This window comes from Strix aluco, chromosome 1 (assembly GCF_031877795.1).
Source record: "Strix aluco isolate bStrAlu1 chromosome 1, bStrAlu1.hap1, whole genome shotgun sequence".
NCBI lineage: Eukaryota > Metazoa > Chordata > Aves > Strigiformes > Strigidae > Strix > Strix aluco.
This window is the reverse complement of record NC_133931.1, coordinates 137205175-137228809: the sequence shown is the minus strand read 5'-3', so window position 1 is coordinate 137228809 and position 23635 is coordinate 137205175. Positions and strand designations below refer to the sequence as shown.

General features: G+C 39.5%; 1 protein-coding gene across 15 annotated transcripts in view; it reads right to left on the bottom strand.

Moving 5' to 3' along the window:
• The window catches only part of HDAC9 (histone deacetylase 9), a 489787-nt gene that overhangs the window by 266455 nt on the left and 199697 nt on the right, over nucleotides 1-23635 (bottom strand). For 2 of the 15 annotated variants that reach the window (XM_074836869.1, XM_074836878.1), the window contains exons 1-2: nucleotides 19979-20313; nucleotides 19447-19509 (exon numbers count right to left, since the gene is read on the bottom strand). The exons of 1 other annotated variant lie outside the window; for it this stretch is intronic. In XM_074836869.1, the coding sequence (XP_074692970.1) occupies nucleotides 19447-19509; nucleotides 19979-20111 (196 nt within the window). In that variant the 5' untranslated portion in view covers nucleotides 20112-20313. Of the gene's footprint in view, nucleotides 1-19333; nucleotides 19382-19446; nucleotides 19510-19978; nucleotides 20315-23635 lie in introns of those variants that run through there. 12 more of the 15 variants (XM_074836860.1, XM_074836912.1, XM_074836896.1 and 9 more) reach the window with 8 other exon arrangements.

The window sequence follows — 23635 nt, the reverse complement described above, 5'->3', positions numbered from 1 at the left end:
AATCTCAAAGATAAACTTTACAAGTAAGCCTCATAATTTCTGACCACTGCTACAATGATGATTCTGTTCTGATCTGGTACAAAAATGTGGCTTTAATAGTCAAGAAAAAACAATACACTGATAAGCTGAATGAAACAGTTATTGGCAATGAAAGAAAAGACTTACTTGTTCTTTCCTGTTAACAGATGGTTAAAAGTAAAGGGGATTTGATAATCATTCCACCTTGCTATCCTAAAATGCATTTTCCCTTGCCTGTTGAAAAGCTCGAGTGATACAATTCCAGGTAACTGACAATTAGTCTATCCAGTGTAAGGCCTCATATAAACTTCTGAGTCCTGTTGTTTCCTAAACACTCAAATAATTGCACCAAGTTTTTTGTAAGCACGAAACCAGAAATTCATTTCCCCTCTTCCCCTCAAAGCATTTGCCTCTGTTTTAAGGAACAAAATTTTTAAAAAGCATTTTCAAAGGCTCAATCAAGTTTAAAATGGCAATGAACATCCAACCAAGTTAGTAATGCCACTGGAAAAAGTCCTTACTAATTTGAAGTCTTGAATACTTATGACCAGACAAAACTTTTCAATTTGCTGAGTCAAAGATCTGGTGGCATTTATTACAACAGCAGAAAGTGTAAGACTTCATTTTACCATAGCAATTGTAATCATTCTTAGAAAGTAATAATTAAAAAATGATTATACAGTCTTTTAATTTCACCTAACTCTTCAAACATAAGGAACATTTTCTTGACCTGACATTCTCAGAATTTTTCAACAGAAGTTCTTCTGTATAATAGATTTATGGAGTGAGGTCCAGGTATAATACCATTTCAGACTGATGAAAAATTTATCGGATTCTAAACATCAGAGCTTTAAACATAGGGTACTTGTCTTCTTGGATCAGAACCAGAATATTCAACAGCTTGCAGGAGAAAGTCCATACAGTGCTAAATAGGCATAACACATTATTTTATGTGTAACTTCATTTATCGAGAATTCATTTCCAGACTTAGAAAACTGAATAAACTATGGCCCTTTCCCCACAATTACCTCTGTGCATATCCCGGGGATCTTACCAATGGCATGATCACAGTGCAGTAATAAAACCAGGATAACAGCTTTCATTTACTTCTCTGCTTACTTTCAGCAAAGTAGCTTCAGCAGTAGGGAATTCAGCATAGCCTAACCGCCTATATAATTTTCTCACTTCTCAAGCAACAACGGCAGTGTAGGCACAGGTGCCAGAAGAAATGTGTAAGAATATGTAGTTTTGCAGAGGCTTCAGGCTTGGCTGTGCACAGCAGCCCTGAGGCCTCCATTCTAAAGAAAAAATATTTCCTGAAAGACTGAAGAACATCAGCACGTGATTTTGTTCTTTCTATAATAAGTAAGACTAATACTTAATTTCATGCTTCTCTTTTCAAGTTCGTAGAACTATGTAAGCCTTTACACATGCACAACATTTGCTTTTGGCCTAAGTACAAGCAAATGAAATTTCGAATCAGAGGGTAACTTTTTCTGAATATTTTTTCCATATATAAAGACAAGTGATTGAAACAAAATGGCAATTTAATCTCAGACTTTACCAGCTGGCATCAAACATAAATTAAGATCATTAATTTTGGAACAGCAATAAATTTTTAGATATTGGACAAGTTGGATATCTATTCATATCACTGTGAATAACTGATCAACATTTTGGATTATTTAGGAGACAAAGTCACAACATGAAGTGCACAGGAACTGGCACCCACCTACTAGACAGACAGTTTTTATATACGTTTTATCAAGTAAGCAAACATGCCCTAAGGAACACTGCGAGAAAGTGACTGTTACCAGTATAACTGAGAGCTGTTCCTATTTTGTGATAAATTATCCAAGTAATTTGAATGTTAAAATCTGCATAGATTAAATGCAATTTTTTTTTTAAATTATACATTATTTTCTAGTCTTTGGATTTTCTTATTTAATGATTTCTCCCCTCATAAGCACAGGTTTCACCACACCAAGGGAGAGTCCAAGAATTCCAAAGGTGTTACGATTAAATCCATAGCTTTGCATGAATTGAGAAAGAACAAGGGGAAGATGCCAGTAAATAACAAATTAAGAAAAAAATTGACTCGCTCTTCTTTAATTTTGGAAAAGGTCAATATGAAACAAGGATACTGTCAGTCAATAAGGTGAAATAAATAAAGAGATAAGAAATTTTACAGTATAAGACATGCTCTTGACAGAAAAAAGTATTAAAGTATTTATGGACAGCTCATTCAAACTATAACAAACATTAAATACCGAAATGTGGCTCTATGCATGCCAAATAACTAGACTTTTCATATTAGTGCCATTTTCACTCATTGGAAATCTGATGGGCTGTGGATTGTTTTTTTTACTCTTTGATTTAAAAAGTCATAGTACACATGCAAGTGGCATTTTAATAATCCTGAGAAATTAACATGGGTTTTTAAAAATTAAATTTAGTCAATTCTAATTTTCAACACTCCCCAAGGTTCTTTATTCTTTTAATGCATAGGGGCCTTACAACTAACATAAACAAATCTTACACATCTAAGACATCCTTCAGGCCAAAGAATCCCAAGCCAGTCAGATTATAAACACTTTCACCTTATTTTCTTCATGATGGGAGAAGCACATTTGTGTGTACAAGTACCACTGTGTAGCTACTATGATGTCCCAACACCCTTGAGGTTTTTTGCCAGTGTAAAGCAGTGCAATTCAGGGAAGTCCAAGAAGAGTCATCAGCAAACTCTGCTGTATGGGTCATCCCAAAAAGAAACCCACGAGAAACACCTTTTATGGTACATGAGATACAACCTTCCCATCTTAGAGGAAAACAGACTCACAGGTGTCAGAGGAAAAGATCATGGCAAAGATCATGTGAAGAAATAAAAATTAAGAAATACTACACTTTATACAGGCTGCAAACATATAAGCTGTATACTAAAGTTTTCATAAAATAAACCAGATCTCTCATTTCCTAGCAGTCTAATCTCTTAAAGGCTGGAGCTTTCCAAAAGTGCATTTATTTCATGAAAGTAAACTTAGCAGTACCCAGAACAGCAACATTTAAGATCTGAAGACTGTGGAGTGAAATGAAGCAAATTACTCCAGGAGGCAGCCAGTGCCTGCTCTGCAGAGAGAGACAAGAGGCAATTACCACTGATCTCCAAGGCTCCGACCAGCACTCTCTTAAAACCTCTCTTAAAAACTTATCTCAAATCCAGGGAGATATCCAGTCTACCTAACAGCACCGTATCACCAGAGCCACCTTGCATGTGGGGCACTCCCTATTTCGAAGGGTGGCCACTGAGTGAGAAGAAGTTATTCTTCCAGTGTTGCCATTTGGCCAAAGAGGAAACGTGGTTTTAAGTGCAGCCAAGAAGGGATGACAAAAAGAGGTGGTGAATATAATATCAAATTCCTGCCACTGCTGCCCTCTGCTATACAGGACTTTATTTCTTTCTCTATGTCCTGGTTTGAGTGAGTGGTGGTGGGGTTTTGTTAGCAGGGGAGGGGGCTACAGCCATGGCCCCTATGAGAAGCTTCTCGAAGCTTCCCCAGATCCAAGTCATCAAAGCCCACCTTTGCACCAAGGTCAGGCCAATTCACTGTGCCAGTGCGATAATGTATTTAAGAAGGGGAACCTGGGAGGAGGAGTAGGAGTTGTGAGAAGGGGTTGTGAGGAGAACATCTGTGCAAACACCGAGGTCAGTGGAAGAAAGGAGGAGGGAGGGGAGGCGCGCCGGAGCAGATACTCTCCTGTACCCCATGGTGAGATGGCAGGGCCACCCCTCCCTGTCACCCATGGGGGTCTACGGTGGAGCAGATACCGATTTGCAGTCTGTGGGGGGCCCCACAGTGGGACAGGTGACTGCACCTGAAGAAGGCCAGGACCCCATGGGAAGAAGTCCCCACTGTTGTTGTTCGGTACTGGGAGGACTGCAACATGCAGGGGTGACCCACACACCCATGGGAGTGACTCATGTTGGAGCCGGTTTGTGGAGGACTGTCTCCTGTGAGAGGGGGACTGTGCTAGAACAGGCCAGGAATCCAGAAGTTCCCTCTCCCCAAGGGGGAAGAAGTGGCAGGGCTGACCACACCCCCCATTCCCTGCCGTCTGCACCACTGGGGAAGAGGAGGAGGTAGAGATACTGGGAACAAAGCTGAGCCCGGGAAGAAGGGAGGGATGGGGGAAGGTGTTTTCAAGATGTGGTAATGCTTCTCACAGTCCTACTCTGTCTGTTAAGTGTTGCTGTTGTTAGTGTCTGTATTAATTATGTTATTTTTTTCTTCCCCTAATGAGTCTGTCTTTTGCCTGTGCCTTAAAGGATGAGATCATCCCTCTTTGTCCTTACCTTCCTGGGTCTTTTGATTCACTTCTTCCCAGTGCTGGGGGTGAAGGGGGAGTGAGCAGCAGCGTGGTGCTCAGTTGCCCTCTGAGCTCAAACACAACACTCTATTACCCACATAAAATAATATCATTAACTTTCTTATTAAGACAGAGATTTTTGAAAGCTGAGAAAATTAACAGCTAAGAGGTAGAAAGACAGGGCAAAGAGCTAAGTATTAACTAAATGCCTGAGAGATTAAAGGTCCATGTTCTGAGCTATTATACAGCAGATTCAATCCACTACTGGTTTAAAAATCTCAGGTTCAGGTGTGCCCAAAAGCCTCTAATTCAGCCTCTAACTCCCTGACTGATTTAACAGCAGCGGATATGTCTGATGGTGCTAACAGCTCAAGTGTATAAGGCTACTGAGCATGAAATCTTGGGCAGAAATGAGCAGAAATTATATTCTGCTCCTTGTACAAATACGCATACTTCTTGAAGCTACGCAAGACAAACACTTCTACATGATTTGATCAATGTTAACTCAAACAATTTTTACAAAGGATATTTCATGTAACAGCTAAAGCCATAAATCCCTCAAAACTGTTACTGCCTAATGGATTACATGTTAGACAAGCAAAGACAAAACCAGTTATATTAATTTAATAGCACAAGATTTGCACACTGTCATATTGCAATATTTTGTTGTATTGCTTTCATGACATATAAAAAGCCCATGAGTACTGGAGAAGTCATACACCCGCTGAATGATCAAGTAAGCGGTGAGTCATTTGTAGAGGTCCAAATATATCTGTGCAGTTTTTCACCTTTACTCAGTTGATTTCTCCCTCTCTCTCACACACTCACTCTTAAACATATTTGACACCACCTTGATAGAACTATGGTCTTTCAAACCTCCTCTGTTGTTCTTGATGGCCTGGTATGAGGTGACCTCTTGGAGCTGAGTTACAGTGAAAGCATCTTGTCTAAAAATTTTAAACTGCAAAGTAAAATTTCCAGCATTAAGAAGCCCCCCAGACATGCTGAACTAAAGGAGGGACAAAGCAAAACATGTACAAACAATGACCTAGACTAGAACCGTATTGTTTTGAGAGGTCTACAGTTGGAGGCAATGGGATTGTTACAACACTCCAATTCATTCTGGGGGTCATGCCCCTTCTCCCCCCTTTTCCTTCTGTTATGGCTGTATCAGGGTTCACTTTGAACCAGGCCAGCACACCTATGTAAGTTGTTTCATTCTAGTGAAGTCAGCAGTAACCAGCAAACGGCCAGTGTTCTGACATCACCATGCATGATTCACACAAGCTATTTCGCTTGCCAGCAACTTAAAGTTATGGTGTTCAAAAGCCACCATCTCATCTAAGGACTGATGAGAATAGAGGACTTCTTTCTCACCAGAACAAATAACAGGAGACTCCACCACTTTGAGAGACTCCACCACTATAAAATAATACAACTTTATAATCCCAATACTAAATGAGACTGTAATTAACAATTAATGTTATTTTTTTATCCTTAATCTGGTTAAAACAGCACAATAATCTTGGAAGGAATGCTGTATCCACATAGTCTTCATGGGAAACAAATGCATACCATGAAACATGGCCATTATAAAATGTAACAGGTAAGAAAATAAAAAAAATGTTTCATCACTAAGTCTAGCCCTGTGAATTTTGTAACACAACTCCATGCAATTTTAATCTTAGCCAGATAGCTGTAGTTAGTGCTTTAGGTACTGTTTCAGCTTCCTACCTTATTTATGTCTCTGCTCTCTACAGCTCTTATTGCTAGAAAAAAGTTCTAACATCTAACCTAAACTTTTCTTTTCTTTGCTTCAGGCTATTATTCTATGCTTCACCATCTTTTGAGAACAAATAATTCCCTTCCTTCATTTATATTGTTACCTTGAAGTTATTTATAGCCTGTGCCCATGTCCCTCGAGCTCTCTGTTATAGACTATAAATATGGCTCCCTTAATCCCTCTTCATATGTTTTATCCTCTAGTATTTATATCAGATTTGTAATCTTTATATTTTCTTTTCATTTTAAACTCTTTGGACCACAACTACAGACTGTATTGCAAATGAGTGGAGAAGCAAAAATACTTTGTTCATTTTAAATATGATCTGTTTATATCGCTATAATTGCAAACACACTAGTCAAGGTCAAAATGCATAAAGTACTATAATTGCTTTAATCTCCTGATATTTTTAAAACAAGTTGCTTTGAATTTAAAATTTCTAATGTTTTGTCTGAGCTTACAGATTAATCTTACAAAAGGTTTAGCAGAAATTATTTTAGCCAAATGAGAGCCATGTATGTAATTTTAAAAGAAGAAAGGGAAAGAGATATTCTTTCCCCATATGTTCTCTCAGAAACTATATCCTCCGTTAACAGCCACAACTGAGCCAATTTTTGTTTAAACTTGACTTGGTTTAATCTCACAGACAGTTAGGGAACAAATCAAGTTTGATGCAAACTGACTTTGTAGGATGCAGTTATGAGCTTTGAATTGTAATTGCATGCATATTTTGAGACACAAAAGCACAACAAATTCTTTCAATGGGTTAACAAAATGGTAACTAAAAAGGGTCTAGATTTCAGTGGGGCTGTGACGCTTGGTACCAGTTAAGGATCTGGTCCACAGACTTATCGGGACATGCAAAATGTCCTTCAGAAGGTGTCTCACTGGAGTTTGTGTTCTGCTCTGGCCCTTACGTGAAGTTACAAGAACGCTATTGCTGATCAGAAACAGTTTTAAAGATAAAAAGCAGAAGGAAAATAAATATTCTTTTCAAATTTAAGAGAAGGTTGATAGTGCAATGAGGCAACAGTAATTGCTATTTTAACAGAGGTCTGGAAAGAAGAATAATGGAAGAAAGATCGATTGGGTTAAAAACACAGATGAAACAAATCTCTTCAGGATATTTCATGGAAGGCTCTGAGGAATGCCAGAGGTCCTCGTAAAGCTTTGTGATTGGGAAACAAAATAGTTCACTCATTTTTTGTATGTGCACAGTAATTTCTATTGGGAAAAATGAGTGGAATATACCTTGCTGTGCTTCATTAACCTTAATATAACCTTAAAAACAGATGGCTGTCATTGCAGATGGGTTAGTGACAACATGTGGTCAGTGTACAGCAAGATTCAAAAATGAAAACAGGACGTACACAAAGCAGGATAAAAGTAAGTTTTCATATTCATCAATGAGGCTTTGTTATCAGGAATATTCCAGTACAGTTATCCTATCTCAAAGGGAGCCATGTCAGAAACAGGAAAAGGCTAATTGCATTTAAGATGATTAAGAGCTTGGAAAGACTTCCATAAGTAGAAAGAGTCTGATTTTCATTTGCACTACTACACTTTTTTTGCACGGAACACATACTATTTATATCCACTTAAACATCCATCCATCTACACTGGAAGAGGAAAAGCATATTATAAATGAGAATTATTTGCATAACGACAGGCCTTCTGGGGAGTGCAAGTAAGGGTTATATAACAACAAGGTAGATTTAGTGCAGAAATGTAAGATTAATCAATACAGCCTTTCTCTTTTGCAGAAAGCAACTACTGTCTTCGGGTAGGGTTTATAATTGCATTCATAAACTGAGTTTTCTTCTCTCTTCTAAGGGTTTGGACATTTAGTCAAACACCTTACAGCTAGACACAACACACTGTTTCCTACATAAATGTTACTAACTAATGCTTCTGGTTTTCCATTCTGTCTCACTGGGGACATAGTCTGTGGCTGTCCCCAGTTCAGACGTACAGATTTTCACAGCAAAGAAACAGCAATGAAAATCTCTCTTCTTTCAGATCTGGCATCTTCTACTTACTTGGGGTATAACTGTGGAGAGCACAGTCATTTTGAAGGATTCTGACCGAAAAAGCACCTGCACTTTGTGTCACTAGGCTCAGCACAGCCCAGTGCCAGACACGAGAGTCAAACCGTGCCTTCAACTTGAAACTCCTCTCAGCAAGAAATGAACAGCAACAACTGTGACAACTATATGGTCCTTTTGAGCTGTGTTTGCTAGCATGTCAGCATCAGTTAGAGTTATTTTATGGTTTTGGTTTACATAGGGAAGTATTTGATACCAGTACCTAAGTAGCAACCAGGGAACAGCATCACACAAAAGAAAATCTTCCTCGCATAACTTGAATTCCTCTGATTTCCAGGTTGTCTAGGAAGGATGAGGGCATTCCGAAGCACTCTTAGGTTACAAAAATAAAGGAGGATAAGAGGGATTACAGTGGGAGAATGTCTGGCAAAACATGTTCTCCACAAAGAAAGGTTAAAAAAAGAATGAAGCAGAAACTGAACGCAAGAGCCATGAAAGCTTTCCTGGAGCAGACTTCATGTGGCACCGCACCAGGACTGATACGGTTCAGAGCTGCAGATGGCTACTGCTTCTAGTACATTCAGTTTTGGTACAGGTTGCTGAAGCCAACACAGATACAATTTTCTACTTAATAGGAAACAACATACATTTGTAGGGTAGTTCTTTCTGTACTGACAGATGAAATGTGCCCTATGGATTACCAAAGGTAGTATTGACAGCTTCATAGGGATAGTATTAGCATAAATTCTACTTAATGGTGAAGTGCTAAGTAGTTAACTGGAGTTTAACAAGGTGCTAATTGAGTGTGAAATTTTAGGCTCTGTCCTTTAAATGTTAAGAGGAGCAAGGGGTGTATGGTGTATTCTCCTGACATAGAAGATTTCCCAGGCAGCAGTTTGACAAGTATTTGGGGCCACCATATGCCATAGCTGAAGTTGAGATAAATGGTTGTGCTTCCCTTCCCTGCTCGTGGCCCCTCCAACCCCGAGGATAATGTCCTCCTTCCCCACACCACAGCACACACTTACAGTGGCACAGGGAACCAGGGGGACACGTTTTAACTGGGGTCAGGTGTTCAACCCATCAGTCACGATGGGCACATGAATACCTGTGTCAGTACAAGGGATGTGACTGTTCAGTGAACAAATGAGAGCCCAGGACCAGGGAGAGGATGGGACCACTGCTCTTCCTTCCCAGCAACACCAGCTGCCATCTCTACAGATCTTCCTATGTACTGAGGCCTTACATCTATATAAACACATACATAGGATTCATAGATAACAAAAATTTTAAAAATTAAAAAACAAAAAACAAAAAAAAACCCCAAACAAACAAACAAAAAAAAAAACAAACAAGAAAGAGGAAAATGAAGAAAGCAATAGTCCAGATTTCTACACTCACATCTTTCTGAATATGCAGAAGAACAATAAAGCCTATTTGGCTGCTAAATGTTTTATAACCTGCCCCGCACCTGGAGCTCCCCGTCACTACCAGAACAGACTTAACAACAGTATTCCCTAGAGGGAATAACAAAAAGAGGTCTTAAGAATGAGTTCCTGAGGTCTTCAGGAATAAATGTGTGCTGCTGCAGACCTCTGGACATCTGCAGATGAAGAATGGTGGACGGACGGGGAGGTTAGTGGGATGTGCGTCTACCTCCTGTGGGCTGCCAGGCCTGCAGGAGAAAAATCACTTCGCCTTAGGCACTCATTCGAGCTTACCTGAACTAATTTGTGAAACTCAAGTTGCTAAGATTTTTGACAGGTTTTAATATAGCCATACCAAAATGTCCCCAGTGAGGGGGGACAGAGTAAGATTGGTTGTAAGCCCATGTATATACATCTTCTGTAATTGTATATGCATACTAGTGTCAAGTATATATGCATGACCAGTGACCAGAGAGAGGCACTCACTCTTGGACGAGGTTTGAGAATTTTAGCCCAAGGGTAATTTTTTCTAAATATTCCCATTTTTAACCATTTATTTTCTAAAGAAAATATCTGTGTCAGTATTAGTATCCTTAATCATCCATAGCATCACCATTACTTAATTCAGCTGCATTAGCATTCCTTCTTTATTTCTTTGCCTACAGACCTTTGATGTTGTCATTTGTAATTTCCCTCTTTCCCCAGTAAATTCTCCAGCTGCCCCATTATCATCCGGTGTGCATTGGCACAAGAGGAAAAAAAGAACCAGAAAATAAGCACAGAGCTCAGAAAACTGCCTACTAGGCCAAGGAGAAAAGGCAAGATAGGGATGGTGTAGATGACACAGTGATGGGAATTTATGGGAAAGCTCTGGTGAGATTGCTCTGCAGGTTCTCCAGGACAGCTGAGCTACATGGGCGGGGAGGGGGGGGGGGGGGGTGCTGTGTGTGAAGGGAGGAGTTCAGGATGGTGAGATGCAGCAGAATTTGTAGTGTGTGCATGAACAGACTCAGTGTCGTACACCTCTCCCTCTCCCAAACAAATTACACATCCTCAGACAAAAAAAAAAAAACAGGAAAAAAAAAGTCTGTACAATGGCAAGGGAAATCCCTGAATACTGTCTTACTCTATGATTACAAGAGTAACACTGGTGATTCTAAAATATTCCTATTTCCCCATGTATTCCTCATTATGGCTTTGCAGGTTTTTTTGACAGAAACTTCTCTCATCTCAGTTGAAGTTGATTGTTTTCATAACTGTTTTCACCTATATTTTTCCTCTGTTCATGGACAGTTAGAACTGTACTTCAAACTTCCCTGGTTTCCACCTCCCACATAGTTCTCTTGCATATTCAGTGCCTTCCCCACCTTCACTCATAACAGCATTTTAACAAAGGAAGTTCTCGTAGAGCTCATCTCTGCACTACTACTTCATTTATAAAATTCTCTTTCTTCAAACCTCTCTCCCTCCTGCCAGTCCTTCCCTCATATTTCTTGAAGAAACCTAGGCAAGACTTACTATTTCCTATGGAATTCCTTCTATGATAACTATTGCCAATTCTTAAATGAAACAATAGATTAAAACCTTTTTCTTCTTCTGAAACAGATCGTGTAGGAAAAACAGTGATGGCAAATAAAAGGATGCCAACTTTCTGACATATGAGTGGGAATGAGTGGATCTGTCTTTGGAGCCTGGAACAGTTTAGAGCATCTGCATGATACAGGCTGGTGAGCATTTACTGGACTCCCAAGGTAAAGGGCTCTCCTGAATTTAGGTCCCACTAGATTTCAGCAGCTGCTCTGCAAGGATTTTTACGGTGAGCATTTTGAGGCATCTAAGTAATTTCCATATACTCCTTTAACAGTATGTATCTATATGTAAAAGTAGATATGTTAATATAAAGACTCATACTGATCATTTCCCTGTTGCTATTTCTTACATCATTCTGGGCCTCATACTAATTCCGTCACTATTCATGTCAGCATGACATCTTAAAAAATCTAAGTGTTTTCTTTTATGTTTCTTGATGATATTGTATTATGTGTATTCTTTTATGCATTTTAAAACTTCAAGGTCAGACCCAAATTAGAATATCAAAAACTTGAACAGTCCAGGAGTTTTACTTCTTTTGTAGCCACAGGAAAAAGACTTCACAAGGCTTAGGAAAAATACAAAAATACAAGTAGATGAAGAGAACTAAGAACTTACTGCATCTGTGCAAGAAAAGGACTTGTGAACAGGTAAAGAAGAGTCCGTCACTAACATTTTACTAAATGCAAACAGGAGTAGCAAACACCAGAAAGAGCAAGATTAAGCACTAACGGTCTGTTTTCCCTACTCCCTCTCATACTGCTACTGAGCAACTCCAACAAGGTTGTGGCCTTGGGCACCAAGAAAGAAAAAGGAAACTTGGATTAAGAACAGAACAATTGGGCAAAATTATTAAATTAACATTAAGCTTCCTCATTATTCCATTCCAGACTTCACTGAAATTGAATAGCTGTGGTTCCTCCTTGTGGCATGCATACCTTCAACCACAGGGATCATGAAAGAGAACAATAGTCTTTGATTGTAAAAACATGATTTATAGATTTGGCATTTTCGAAGAATTCATTCTGTTCCTTCTCTTGTCTCTCTTTGATGATACTCAGTTTCATTACTAGAAGGAACAAGTTATCATTAGAATAAAGCACCCTGCATCTCAAGCACATTCATCCACAAAGGGCTTGAATTCTTGGAGCTCTTGTTGTGTTTGTATACTCCATAAACTGCAAGGAGTTTACAACTGGGAGACACAAAACAAATAAAACAGATGTGTTGGCTATGCTCAGATTATACTAAATGCCAAAGTACCTTTACAGTCATGCATAGAACTGCCAGCCTGACAAAAAGAAATGAGCTGCTTATAAGGAAGTTAGACCAGCACCATATCATCCAACCATGCAAAGGCTTCCACTGATTTTGCAAGCCTTTTTACATTTGTAACTGTTTAAAGTAGAACAAATCAGGTGCCCTCTGATTACACCCAGAATGTCCACAAAGATAGAAACACGCCATTTATTTAGAGGAGAAAGGTAAAAAAGAAAAGATGGAGCTAATTAGATAACTATAATCCATTAATATTTCACTATTTTGTAAATTGCCAGCCTCCTGAGCAACAACTACAGTCAGAGGCTGCACTGACACCCAGCTGAAGATCTGCCACTTTACTATTTTTGCTGCTCTTTACTAAACTGTCACTAAAAGCTTGCTCCTAGTTAAACACATGCAAGTACAAAGATCCCAGTGAACTTCCTTAGGCGAGAACGTGCCTCACTGTGTTTTTGAATGACAACTCTGCTTTAGGATTCAAGTTCTTCTAGTGAGCAGAACTATGTTTGCGAAGCAGCCATAAAGAATGGTTTGCTAAAAATGTGTCAATTTGCTGAAGCTTCCTGTTATGTCTGTGAAAAGCACCTAGAAGGCTAATTGAACAGCAGACATCACTTTTATGTAACAAAACTAGAGGGGTCCATTTTGGAGGAGCTGTGTGCATATGTGACATGTTAACACTGAACATGGAGCTTGACGGTGCCAGGCCCTAAAAATAGCACCTGGATATCCTCGTTCTCATCAGCAACCACAACCCTGTCTTCTCTGTCATTTGGTGCATCAATCTGGCACCTCTCTCCTTCCTCTAGAAGAGACAGGATCAGTGGTACCCTGAGGTACCTCATTTTAGTAGAACTGGGGGAGATAAAGAGGATATTTGCATCTGGTACAAGCACACATTTTAAACAATATCCCTGCCCCTCAGCAGGCAGTTATCATGTTGTTTTGGCAGCAGGAAGGAATCTGTGGTTTTTCTTGAATGTTGCTCTTCTTTATTTAAACTACCAGAAATAAAGCAAAAATGACAGAATGCTCTGTCTATAAATAATCATTCCGGTGTACAGTTATATTAGGAGGTAACTCAGATGGCATGATAACGCCTAACAGGCTAATCTTAGACCTGTAATGCCATAAGATGAAAATAACTGGGCTAAGAATAACTGACCCAGAGGAGTCAGCCTGTTAAAGAGATCCACAGAACTGGGCATTTTAGATTTTCATGTGTTTAACAATAACATTTGCCCATTAGTTTCTCTACAATATTTTGGATTGTACCCACCATATAAAAACCCCACCTACACCAGTAGTTGGGACATGTTAAAATGCAATGACACCTGAAACCTGCCCTGTCATCTATACCAAAACCTAAATTAATGTGCATATAGACATATGTTTGCAGGCTATCTATCTATTCTGCTTTCTCACAGCTTCTGCTTGCTCTGAAAAGACTGTGCAGAAGAAGGGGGCCAGACAGTTGGTACAGAAACAGAGGCCTGATTAAAGCTCTGCTAGTAGGGTTACAAGTGTTCCTCATATCCAACACAAACTTTAATGAACTAAATGTTTTCTATACATAGTTTCACAGGAGGGAAGACTCTGGCTGAAACTGTGTGTGTTTGAGTGCATTTGAGTGTATTTAACGGTATCAGAAAAGATGATCAAAGAGGTTTTGAAATTATGTTCTGCATTCTTTTCCAGCTTTTGTAGCTTGTTCTTCTTGTCAATCTTGTATTTTGAAATTCTTATTCCAGGCTCTTCCCACAACCTATAAATATATCTTCTAATACAAAGCAAGACTGTCCGGTAATCACATGGCTCAGAAGCTGGGACTTAAAAAAAAAAAAAGAAAGAAAAAGCAATGTTACACCATTAGAGGCCACATGAAGTTGGCAACATCTGTCTGTATTCAATGTCTTCTCAATAACGTGAAACAGAAAAAGCAGCTTCATTCCATTTTACCACATTTTTGTTCAACTGATTTGATAACCAGTGTCTTGTCCCACATACATTACTGGGCAAAGCCTCTACTCAAAATCAGTGAGATTTTAACTACATAAGACCTGCAGGTCTCTGCTGCTTGTCTCTTCTCATTGTATTAATTATTAAGGCTAAGGCTTTACTCTTCCGTGACAATTAGTTCAAATACTTCAACTACTACTATGAAGCACCTAGCCTTTATGACAGGCATTGAAAAAGCTTCTCTGGCTGTTATCCAGAACTTCCCTAAACTGAATTTTCACACTCAGTTTTTTTCTTTACTCTGAGGAGAATCACAAAGTAAAAGCTCAGCACATCTATTCTCACTCTCTGAAGAGTTATTGCCTGAGATACCACATACGCAACATTCTGTATCTGTAAGAAGTTTACATTACCTGATTCAGATATGCAAATATGTCAAGTTTTTATGAATATCAGAGCAAACCTTTAAATGAATTTGCTTTGTGCAGTCTCTCCACAGAAGCAGCTGAGCAGGTGAAAGTTTTGTTTAGCCAGAAAAAAGCAGGAGAGCAAATACCAGAGAATTTTCCCTGAAAGCAATATAAGCGCATGTGTACAAACCTGTATACATGATCATGTGGCCACACAACAGATACAATGTATGAGACAAATTCTGTACATCGGGTTTTACTGAGGGAAGATAGCTCACGAGGACTCGTCAACCCATGTACACCATGAAGCATGCAGCATTGATTCTGTCATTTATATTCAAGTGACCAGCTTGAATTTCCTGACAGATGCAGAGAATAAAATACTGCGACTACATTCACTTACTACATTTGTGAAATTGCAGGTGTTTGGCAAGCCTGTAGGTAGATGTAGTCAATCAAATTAATCATTCCAAATCATTATATTGCCTTTAGAATAGTTTTACTTTATAGATTGCTGAGCCTGACAGGTATCATTTTCCATATTTCACAGAAAGGTTAGCTGACCTTAGCAGGATTGCGTAACTTGCTCAGGTCACCTGTCAACTTGATGATGAGCCAAGGCTTTAAGCTCAAGACCTCCTTGAACTCTTGATTTTTCAACACAACAGCTTTGGGCAGGAAGCAGAGGATGCCTTATCCAATAAAAGCCAAGGTGGAACTTAGGCAGGCCAGTGCAAGGCTGTACAACAAAATACAGCCAGTGAAGCAAACACAGCAACCTTACCCTTTGGAAACACAGCACAGTATATTAAATCACCAGAAGTTAATGAACTTGGCATTATTTCTTAAAGCCCCACATCTATGGATACCACGGCTGGGTAGGTTCTTTCTTCTCCTACACACAGCTGACATCTATTTGAGCAAGGTAGCCCTGCATTAGTTATTTTACTGACTACATTTTAATGAACGCTCTTGCCATGGACTGTGCTGCACCAAATGCTTATTTTCAAGGACTTATAGTTTATTACTTGTATTGTGGTAAGATAAGAGGCCAACTGAATGCTAAGGTCAACTGTGGCATTGTACACACATGGAAGTTGAGAGTTTTTGGGTAAAATAAAAGCAACAGCATAGTTAAATAGTAATTCCTGCTAAATAAGAGGCTTTAGACTCCAGGTCTATTTTTTAAATTGTGAAACTAAAATAATTATGGTATCAAATAAGAATACATCAGCATAATTTTTTAAAATAAAGATGTACAGCACTTACTGCTGCATTTTAGAGCAACAGTACCATATGGGAGAATCTAGTTCAGTCTTCTCAAGATAGCTAAAACTGCTCTCTGCAGTAAGGTGTAGGTGTCTGCAAATTACACAGCTTCTTGAGTCAGTGCCGATCTAGATTGCTCCATTCATAATTAGACTTTTGATTGGTACCTATCCAGATCATCTCATTCATAGTATGATTTACAAGCAGGGATGGAGACAGACAGGCAAAGCAGTAATTGAGGGAACACCAGAAGAACAGAAGAACTGTTTCACATGATTGAAGCATTTCCTACGCCTGCTATTGTCAGAAATTCCTTAGACAGCTTGGTTTGCAAATACATGTCCATTGGCCATTGAGTATGTCCTCTTTGGGGATGGCTCCAGCCCAGTTTAAAATCAATGTTGCATAACACATGCCCATTGCATCTGGAAACTAGCAAACCTAAAAACCCATTGAGTTTTTAAGTTGTGCTTGCTTCAAAGACTTCAAGAATATCAAGGGTGCAGAGTGTAAATGTTCACAGATCTGCTCTTTTCTTAAATATGTGCAACTTTTTAACCTGAGCAAAAGTCACATACAGGTAAGTGAAGATAACTTTAAAGTAAGGACACTGATAAGCAAAATTCAAATGACTTGATTCTAGCTACTCCAAACACTAGATCACATCATCATACCCTGGCTATTTCTTTTTCCCCAATGTGCTGCACTGAGGGAAACAATTCCTTAAAAGTTACCAGGCCTGATCCTGCAAGACCCTGAACTCAAAGGAACTGAAGGTAATCGATAGCAGCACCAGGCTTTGTGGTTTCATGTGACATGAATTAAACTGCAGACTATGTACAATGTCAACTATTTGCAGTCTAGTGTTTTTTAAAAATACAGTGAGGAATATTTTGTGCTCTACAGAATATATACTTAAACATCTTTTACCTGGATAATTTTCTTGACTAAGGTTTGTGCGTTTTTTTTAAAGTCTAAAAACCCCCTCTATTTTACTTGGTACTACAGGGGAAATTGTATATGTTATGTGGACCTAATGTCATCAGATAAAAATCAACTGCTACATGATATTCTTGTCTCCAGTGAAGAAAAGCAGAGCTATAAGCTTACAGAAAATTACCTCAGTTTCTTGTGTTTCAAATGAGAAAAGTGCTGTTACTCAAGCAACATTAGTTGGCAGTTACAAGGTAGCATAGTGAGCTAAAAGAAGATTTTCACTTGTGTACATCTAACTTCAACTTGACATAGTATTAAAAAAAAAACCAGGAGGGAGGGCAAGCAGTCTTATCTCTTTGACCAATACAAAAGCACTGGACACCTGCTGAGCTGTTCAGGAAAACCAAAGAAAAGCAATAATTCTTGAACAAGAGATTGACACTGTAGATGGCTTTGCAGAACTGTAACACTGTCAGAGAAACTTCTGCTTTTACCCACTGTCTTTGCTAGAGCTTTGTTGTTCATATTTGTAAACAAGTCTTTCACCTGACTTCTGTCCTTGACAAAAGAACTGTAATTGGTGACGAACATCTCTTTCTAAGAAGTTAGAGAAACAGTAAATTCTTTGACAGATCCAAAAAAACCCAAACCAGCTCAGGAGCTTTATAAAGGAATAGAAAAATTGCCAGTCTTAAACATTACCAGTTGGAAGTCTCCATTCCCCTTAGGTATTCTCATTATTTTAACTTGCATATAATAGCTTTTCAATCTCTCATTCCCTCCTTCAGTCTGTAATCATTGTGAAGTAGCCTTGACTTTCTGTATTGAAAAACACTAATCATGAGGTTAAGACATATCTAAGTTTTTTCTAACAGGAAAGGTATTACCATTTGACAAGATCTCTCACAATTTATCTTCATATCTGAAACTAGAAGTCTGCTCTAAAATTGTATGTAAGAAAGAAACACAAGTAAAACTTTTAAGTTCTTTTTCTATAAAGCAGGAAAAGAAACAGTGTTGGTTTTTTTTTTTTTTTTAAAAAAAAAAGAAACAAACAATCATGGGCTCCACAGGTGTACCAAAACAGGCAATACATGAAGAGAACTGTGGTCTACACACACAATCTTAAAAACTGAGAAATATTGCCAAGTCTCGTGAAAGGAAAAGGAAAAGGAAAAGAAAAAGAAAAAGAAAAAGAAAAAGAAAAAGAAAAAGAAAAAGAAAAAGAAAAAGAAAAAGAAAAAGAAAAAGAAAAAGAAAAAGAAAAAGAAAAAGAAAAAGAAAAAAGAAAAAGAAAAAGAAAAAGAAAAAGAAAAAGAAAAAGAAAAAGAAAAAGAAAAAGAAAAAGAAAAAGAAAAAGAAAAAGAAGAAAAAGAGGAAAAAGAAAAAGAATCACCCTGCATTCTACATATAGGTCCTCTATAAAGCCAACTTTATGAAAAACAAAGTGAGAAACCTGGGATTTAGAAGATATAGAACAGATAACATTAAGGCTCAAAAGACAAGAGTTTCAGCCCCCAAAAACCAGAACTGGAATTCCCAAAGTTTCAGAGAGAATGGGCAAGAGTAACGTGAAATTTTTACTTTTTTAGCCTGTCTAAACTGATATTTTATTTGAATAGCAACAATTCTTCCAACTTCATTCATTCTCAGTACATCATTTGTAGTTCTCAAACACAGCTAACAAAGAAACTAGAAAATACAAGGATAGCTTCAAATACATGAGGAAATGTCCAGTGTTCTTTCAGAGCAACTTTGAAATACCTTAATTAAAAAACACATCCAATTTACATCTCAGTGAGTCATTACATACGACTACCATTGCCAGGTCCACAAATAGTTTTAAAGTAACAAAATAAGCCATGCATATTAAAGACATTTTAAAGTAACACTGTAATGAAAAGAGAAAGGGATTAGTATTAAGCTCCCTGTGTATGCAAACTGGAGAAAAGGAAACTCACAGAAAGACCAAATCCTGTTTACAATAGACATATGACCAGAATTGCCTATGAGGAGCTTTAACTGCAGCCTCCTGACAAGGTCTGTCTGAGGAAGCCTCTCTGTGAATAACCCTGTACCATGAGCCCCATTTTGCAACCACGCAACAAAACAAACAAGGAATCACAAACTAGATTTCGGTTGTGAGCATTTTGCTCTGGCTGGAAAGCAGCAGACTGAAGGAGACAAACTCCCTGTAAAAGCAGCAGCTGCTATCTAAAATACTACCATAATTATTTAACAACAACTTACATAAAGCCCACAAAAATAAAGTCACTTCTTTAAAGGAAGGGTGTTTCCTTGTTGTGCCAGGCTGTATTTTCCTGGCCAGCCACTGAAGTCTGAGGTACGGAGCTGTCTCTTACCTGAGCTGATCATACTGTGCATTCTTTGCTGAGCCAAGAGCTGTTCACGTCCAGAAACCCCATCTGAGGAAAAACACGATTCACTCTCGTAAATTGTCTGCAGCATATTCCACTGGTCTGCACTTCAGCTACATGAGAGATTCATCACTGCACTTGCACAGGGGCGTCAGGCACGACCCTCTGTGGTCCTACCTCCTCCAGCGAGGGTTGTAAGATAATACGCTTCGGCAATTAGCAATGTTTAAGCGTTTGCACAAGTATCTATCAGGAGAGGGGGAAAAAACCCAAATCCACTCTCGGCAGCCCCCGCCTGCTGGAAGGGAGCCGTGAGCGCGCAGGGGGCTGTGCGCCGCCGACTTTGAGCAGTTGCGTTCGGGCAGCCAACGGCAGGTGGAAGAAGAAATGAAGAAATATCTCTGCGCTTCGGGATTTCTGGTGGGGCGGGGGGGAAACAGAGCCTCTTACAAACCATCAAACCGAATAAGCCACCTTTCCAGGGGCCAGAAGCCCCTGAGGGTTTAGTCTGAATTACCCCAGCCCGGACCAGTGTTGCTGTCCCCGCGCCCCTCTCCTCTCCCTGGCCGGCTCTCCCTTGGCCGGGCGGCTGGGTGAAGTTGGCGGGAGCAGCAGCGATAACTCATTTGCATTTGAATCGACACCCGCATGGCCCAGCAGCGGCAGAAATAGAACAATGGCTGGCCTGAGCCAAAAATAGGTCAAGCATGGCCGGGTGATTGGAGCCTGCATTAATGCGTTTAAAAATACCACAGCAAACACAGCTGTCCAGTCTCTGTCTTTCAAACCGCCGGGCGTCCTCCCTCCACTGCTTGGCCTCGAGCGCGATTAACCCCTTCCCCCTGCCAAGCCCGTTGCGGTGGGGAGAAGCCAGGGAGGGAGGAAGGGAAGGCAGGGAGCGGGACAGAAATGCTCCTGGCCCGGGACTCATGCCCCTCTCCCTCCTTGCCCTCCCCTGGGGAGTATTTTGTGAAAAGTGAGCAAAACGCCACGGCCTCTGTATCGGTCCTAAAATAACGCCGGGAGGTTTTGCTGGCGATGTGGTTTCTGCCTCGCCCACGCGCAGCCATCCTGCTGTTCTATTTTTGCTGCCTGTTTCTCTGGCTACGCTGCAGTTGGCTTTGGCAGGGGAGCCAGGCTGCTGCCTGCTCCCTGCAGGACCTGCAGCCGCCTCGGGAGAGGCGATTTCTGAAGCTAATCGGGTTGGGGGGAAGCAGAAGGTGGGGGCAGTTGTTAATGAGGGACTGGATTTTGTGTGTGCAGTTACAAGCAGCCTTTCCGTATTTAGCATGCTTGATATAATTCTTATAGTAAGTCACCACTTGTGGCACAGCATGTTAGACACACTTACTGACTATGCACTGTTCGGTTGACTTGCTAAAATTTGGAGAGGGGCTGAGCAGCTTACTTATTTTTAGAAGCATTAGGCAATTTGCGCGGCGTCTTTCTCAGTTTTACACGATGATGTGGTTTCAGAAGAACAGCGTTTGACAGCGTATCAGACAAGAGCACCATGCTCCTCTGTGTCTTGGCAGGTTTCACGAATGCTATGTGAAGTTTATTTTTCATAAAGATATTTCAAAAGTTGCGTATCTTGTGTGCTGATTATATACCTACAGGTAGGTAAGTTTAATTTCACTGTTACAGACCGTACTTTACTTCTCTGAGTCCTGCTCTGCCTTATAGCACTGGTTACACAGGTGACCAAAGCCTGTCACTACCTACATATGTGATACAGCAGCCTGACCACTCACATACCAAAATTACAAGTCACCTTCCATGTCCCTGCTCTGGGGGAGCAACAATGGCCAGAGGGACACAATTCCTCACTGTAATCAAGAAGCCAACACAGAGGTTGCCTTGGAGCTTTCTAGAAATCCACTAAATTCTCCACTATCTCCAGCATTTTTTGCTCCTGAAGACACAAGAATCTGTCCAATACTTGAGGCTTGGTTCTGCCTTTCAGCAAAGGATTGTCTGTCTGCTCTTCAACTAACATGATAGACTGTAGCCAAGGGCAATATTATGGTTTTTTTAAGCTTCTCACAATTGTGTTACCGAAGAGATTCACAATAACAAAGTACTGTGACACTTCTGTGACGTTTGGATACTCAGTGGCACCTGGGAGGTCTGTGGCTCCATCATCCCACACCTTTGCTTCCTTCATATATCAAAGGACCTGGTCCTGCTGAGAGTGAGGATCTATCCCTCAGACAGACGGAGACCACAGCAGCTGACAACGGGGTTTTCCCTACAGGATCCTCAAGTTAGCACCTATTGCTGCTGAACACACCCCTCTCCTTGCCTTCTCTCTTCCCTCCCCCTGCAATTTTCCCCAGGAGCACTCCTCCTGGGGAAGTGGTGAAGCTCTGCAGATGGCATACACCCAGCTCTGCAAAGGGGCATGGACACGGGCAGTGGCTGCACAGCGACAGGTTGGGTGTTACAGTGCAAGACAGGGGATGAGCATCACACATGCCATCAAACATCTTCTCTTGAAAATAAAAATACACAAATGTTTTGTGGGAAATATATGGCACTTTCACAGTACAGGGCAGAAGATGCAATGGGAATCACCAGTAGAAACAGAAATCTTTAACACAGAAAAAGCTTTTTATAGACACAAGTAAATAAAAAAGTGGAATTGCTTATGCCCTTGAGCCAACCAGTACATGACCCTGTTTAGTCATTCAGCGCCTCAAAATAATCAAGTGTCATATTACAGGGAAACACTGGAGGAATAAGTTAAAAACAGGTCAAAACATGGGAAATTGTGGAGTGTGGGATCATGGTATTAGGTACCCATATGTGTTTATAACTTCTTATATATGCAGCTGCATTTTTAAAGATAGCATTCACAGCTCTAACTGACTTCAAATACTTCAGTAACTAAATAAAAGCAAACTATATTCAAGAGGAGAAAACGTACATTCAGATATTTAGCTGCAAGCATTCTTAATTTTGGTGTACGTATTTTAAACTGACGGACACATAAACTATCCTATGTTAGCTAATTCACAGATCATAATAACTACGGCATTGTGCTTTATATTTTAGATGACATATAAAAATTATATCAAAATATTTTACTTATGAAGTCAGTCACCCCAAAGGTAGGGACTTTTATAACCTGAATTCTTCTGACATGCTTTGACATATTATGGGCCTACTTTGGTACATGCTTAGCTTTAAAACACATGTGTAAATCCATCCCTTTTCAACATAATATTTAAGCACATGCTCAAATTCTATTGGTCGCAATAGAATTTAAGCACATAGTTAAACACTTTGCTGAGTCAGCCCAGCCTTTAACTACATGATCACATGAGTTTAAATAGTTCCTTTAGAGTCCCAAAGGGGAAGGATAAAGGGCTCATGCCTGAAGAAAATCTGGTTTTTATTTTTAAAGCAATGGATGTTATAAGGTGACATTTTCATACAGGAACATGAGGTTTTTTGTTCTGTTTTTTCAAGTGCATTTCCTAAACTTGGAGAAGTATAATGACACTGGAGGTAAGAGTAAACTGTTGAAATGATTTAGTGCCGCTGAGGTGACTCTAAATGCAATCAGCAACTTTATAGAAAGCGTAAGGCATGTTAGTAGCACTAAGATCTCATTACAGGGGTTTCACAATGTGTTTCCCTTATTTTCCTTCAGAGTTGTTAAAAACAAATAAATATAAGGAAATTAAATCTGGAAACCACATTACTGCAACATTAAGACTGAGAAATTAAGCACTCAAATTAGAAAGAGCTAAGATTTCTACTGCATTATTAACTCTGCAGCATTATAATTAAGTAGAACTTTTCTTACTTTCCTTTTTAAGTACAAATAGTATATTACTGGTTGCTTTTAGCATATCTCATTTCTCACTCACAATATTCTGGAGCATAGCCTTCATTAATATTAATAGCTTAGTTTCAACTTTTGCAGTTTTCTTACTTGTAAATGAATTCTTGCATAGATTTTTCTACCATATTGCTCAGTTGTATTATATAAATATTACATACAAAATTAAACAAAGAGATGTTCTCTAGCTTCTAGTCACATGCTTAAATGAGGATAACGCTATCTTATAAGTGCCCCATTCAATCTTCCTTCAGTCCCTTTTTCATTTGGCAAGTGAAAATGCAGCAAGTACTAACATGCAGCAATATCAAACAATGCATAAAC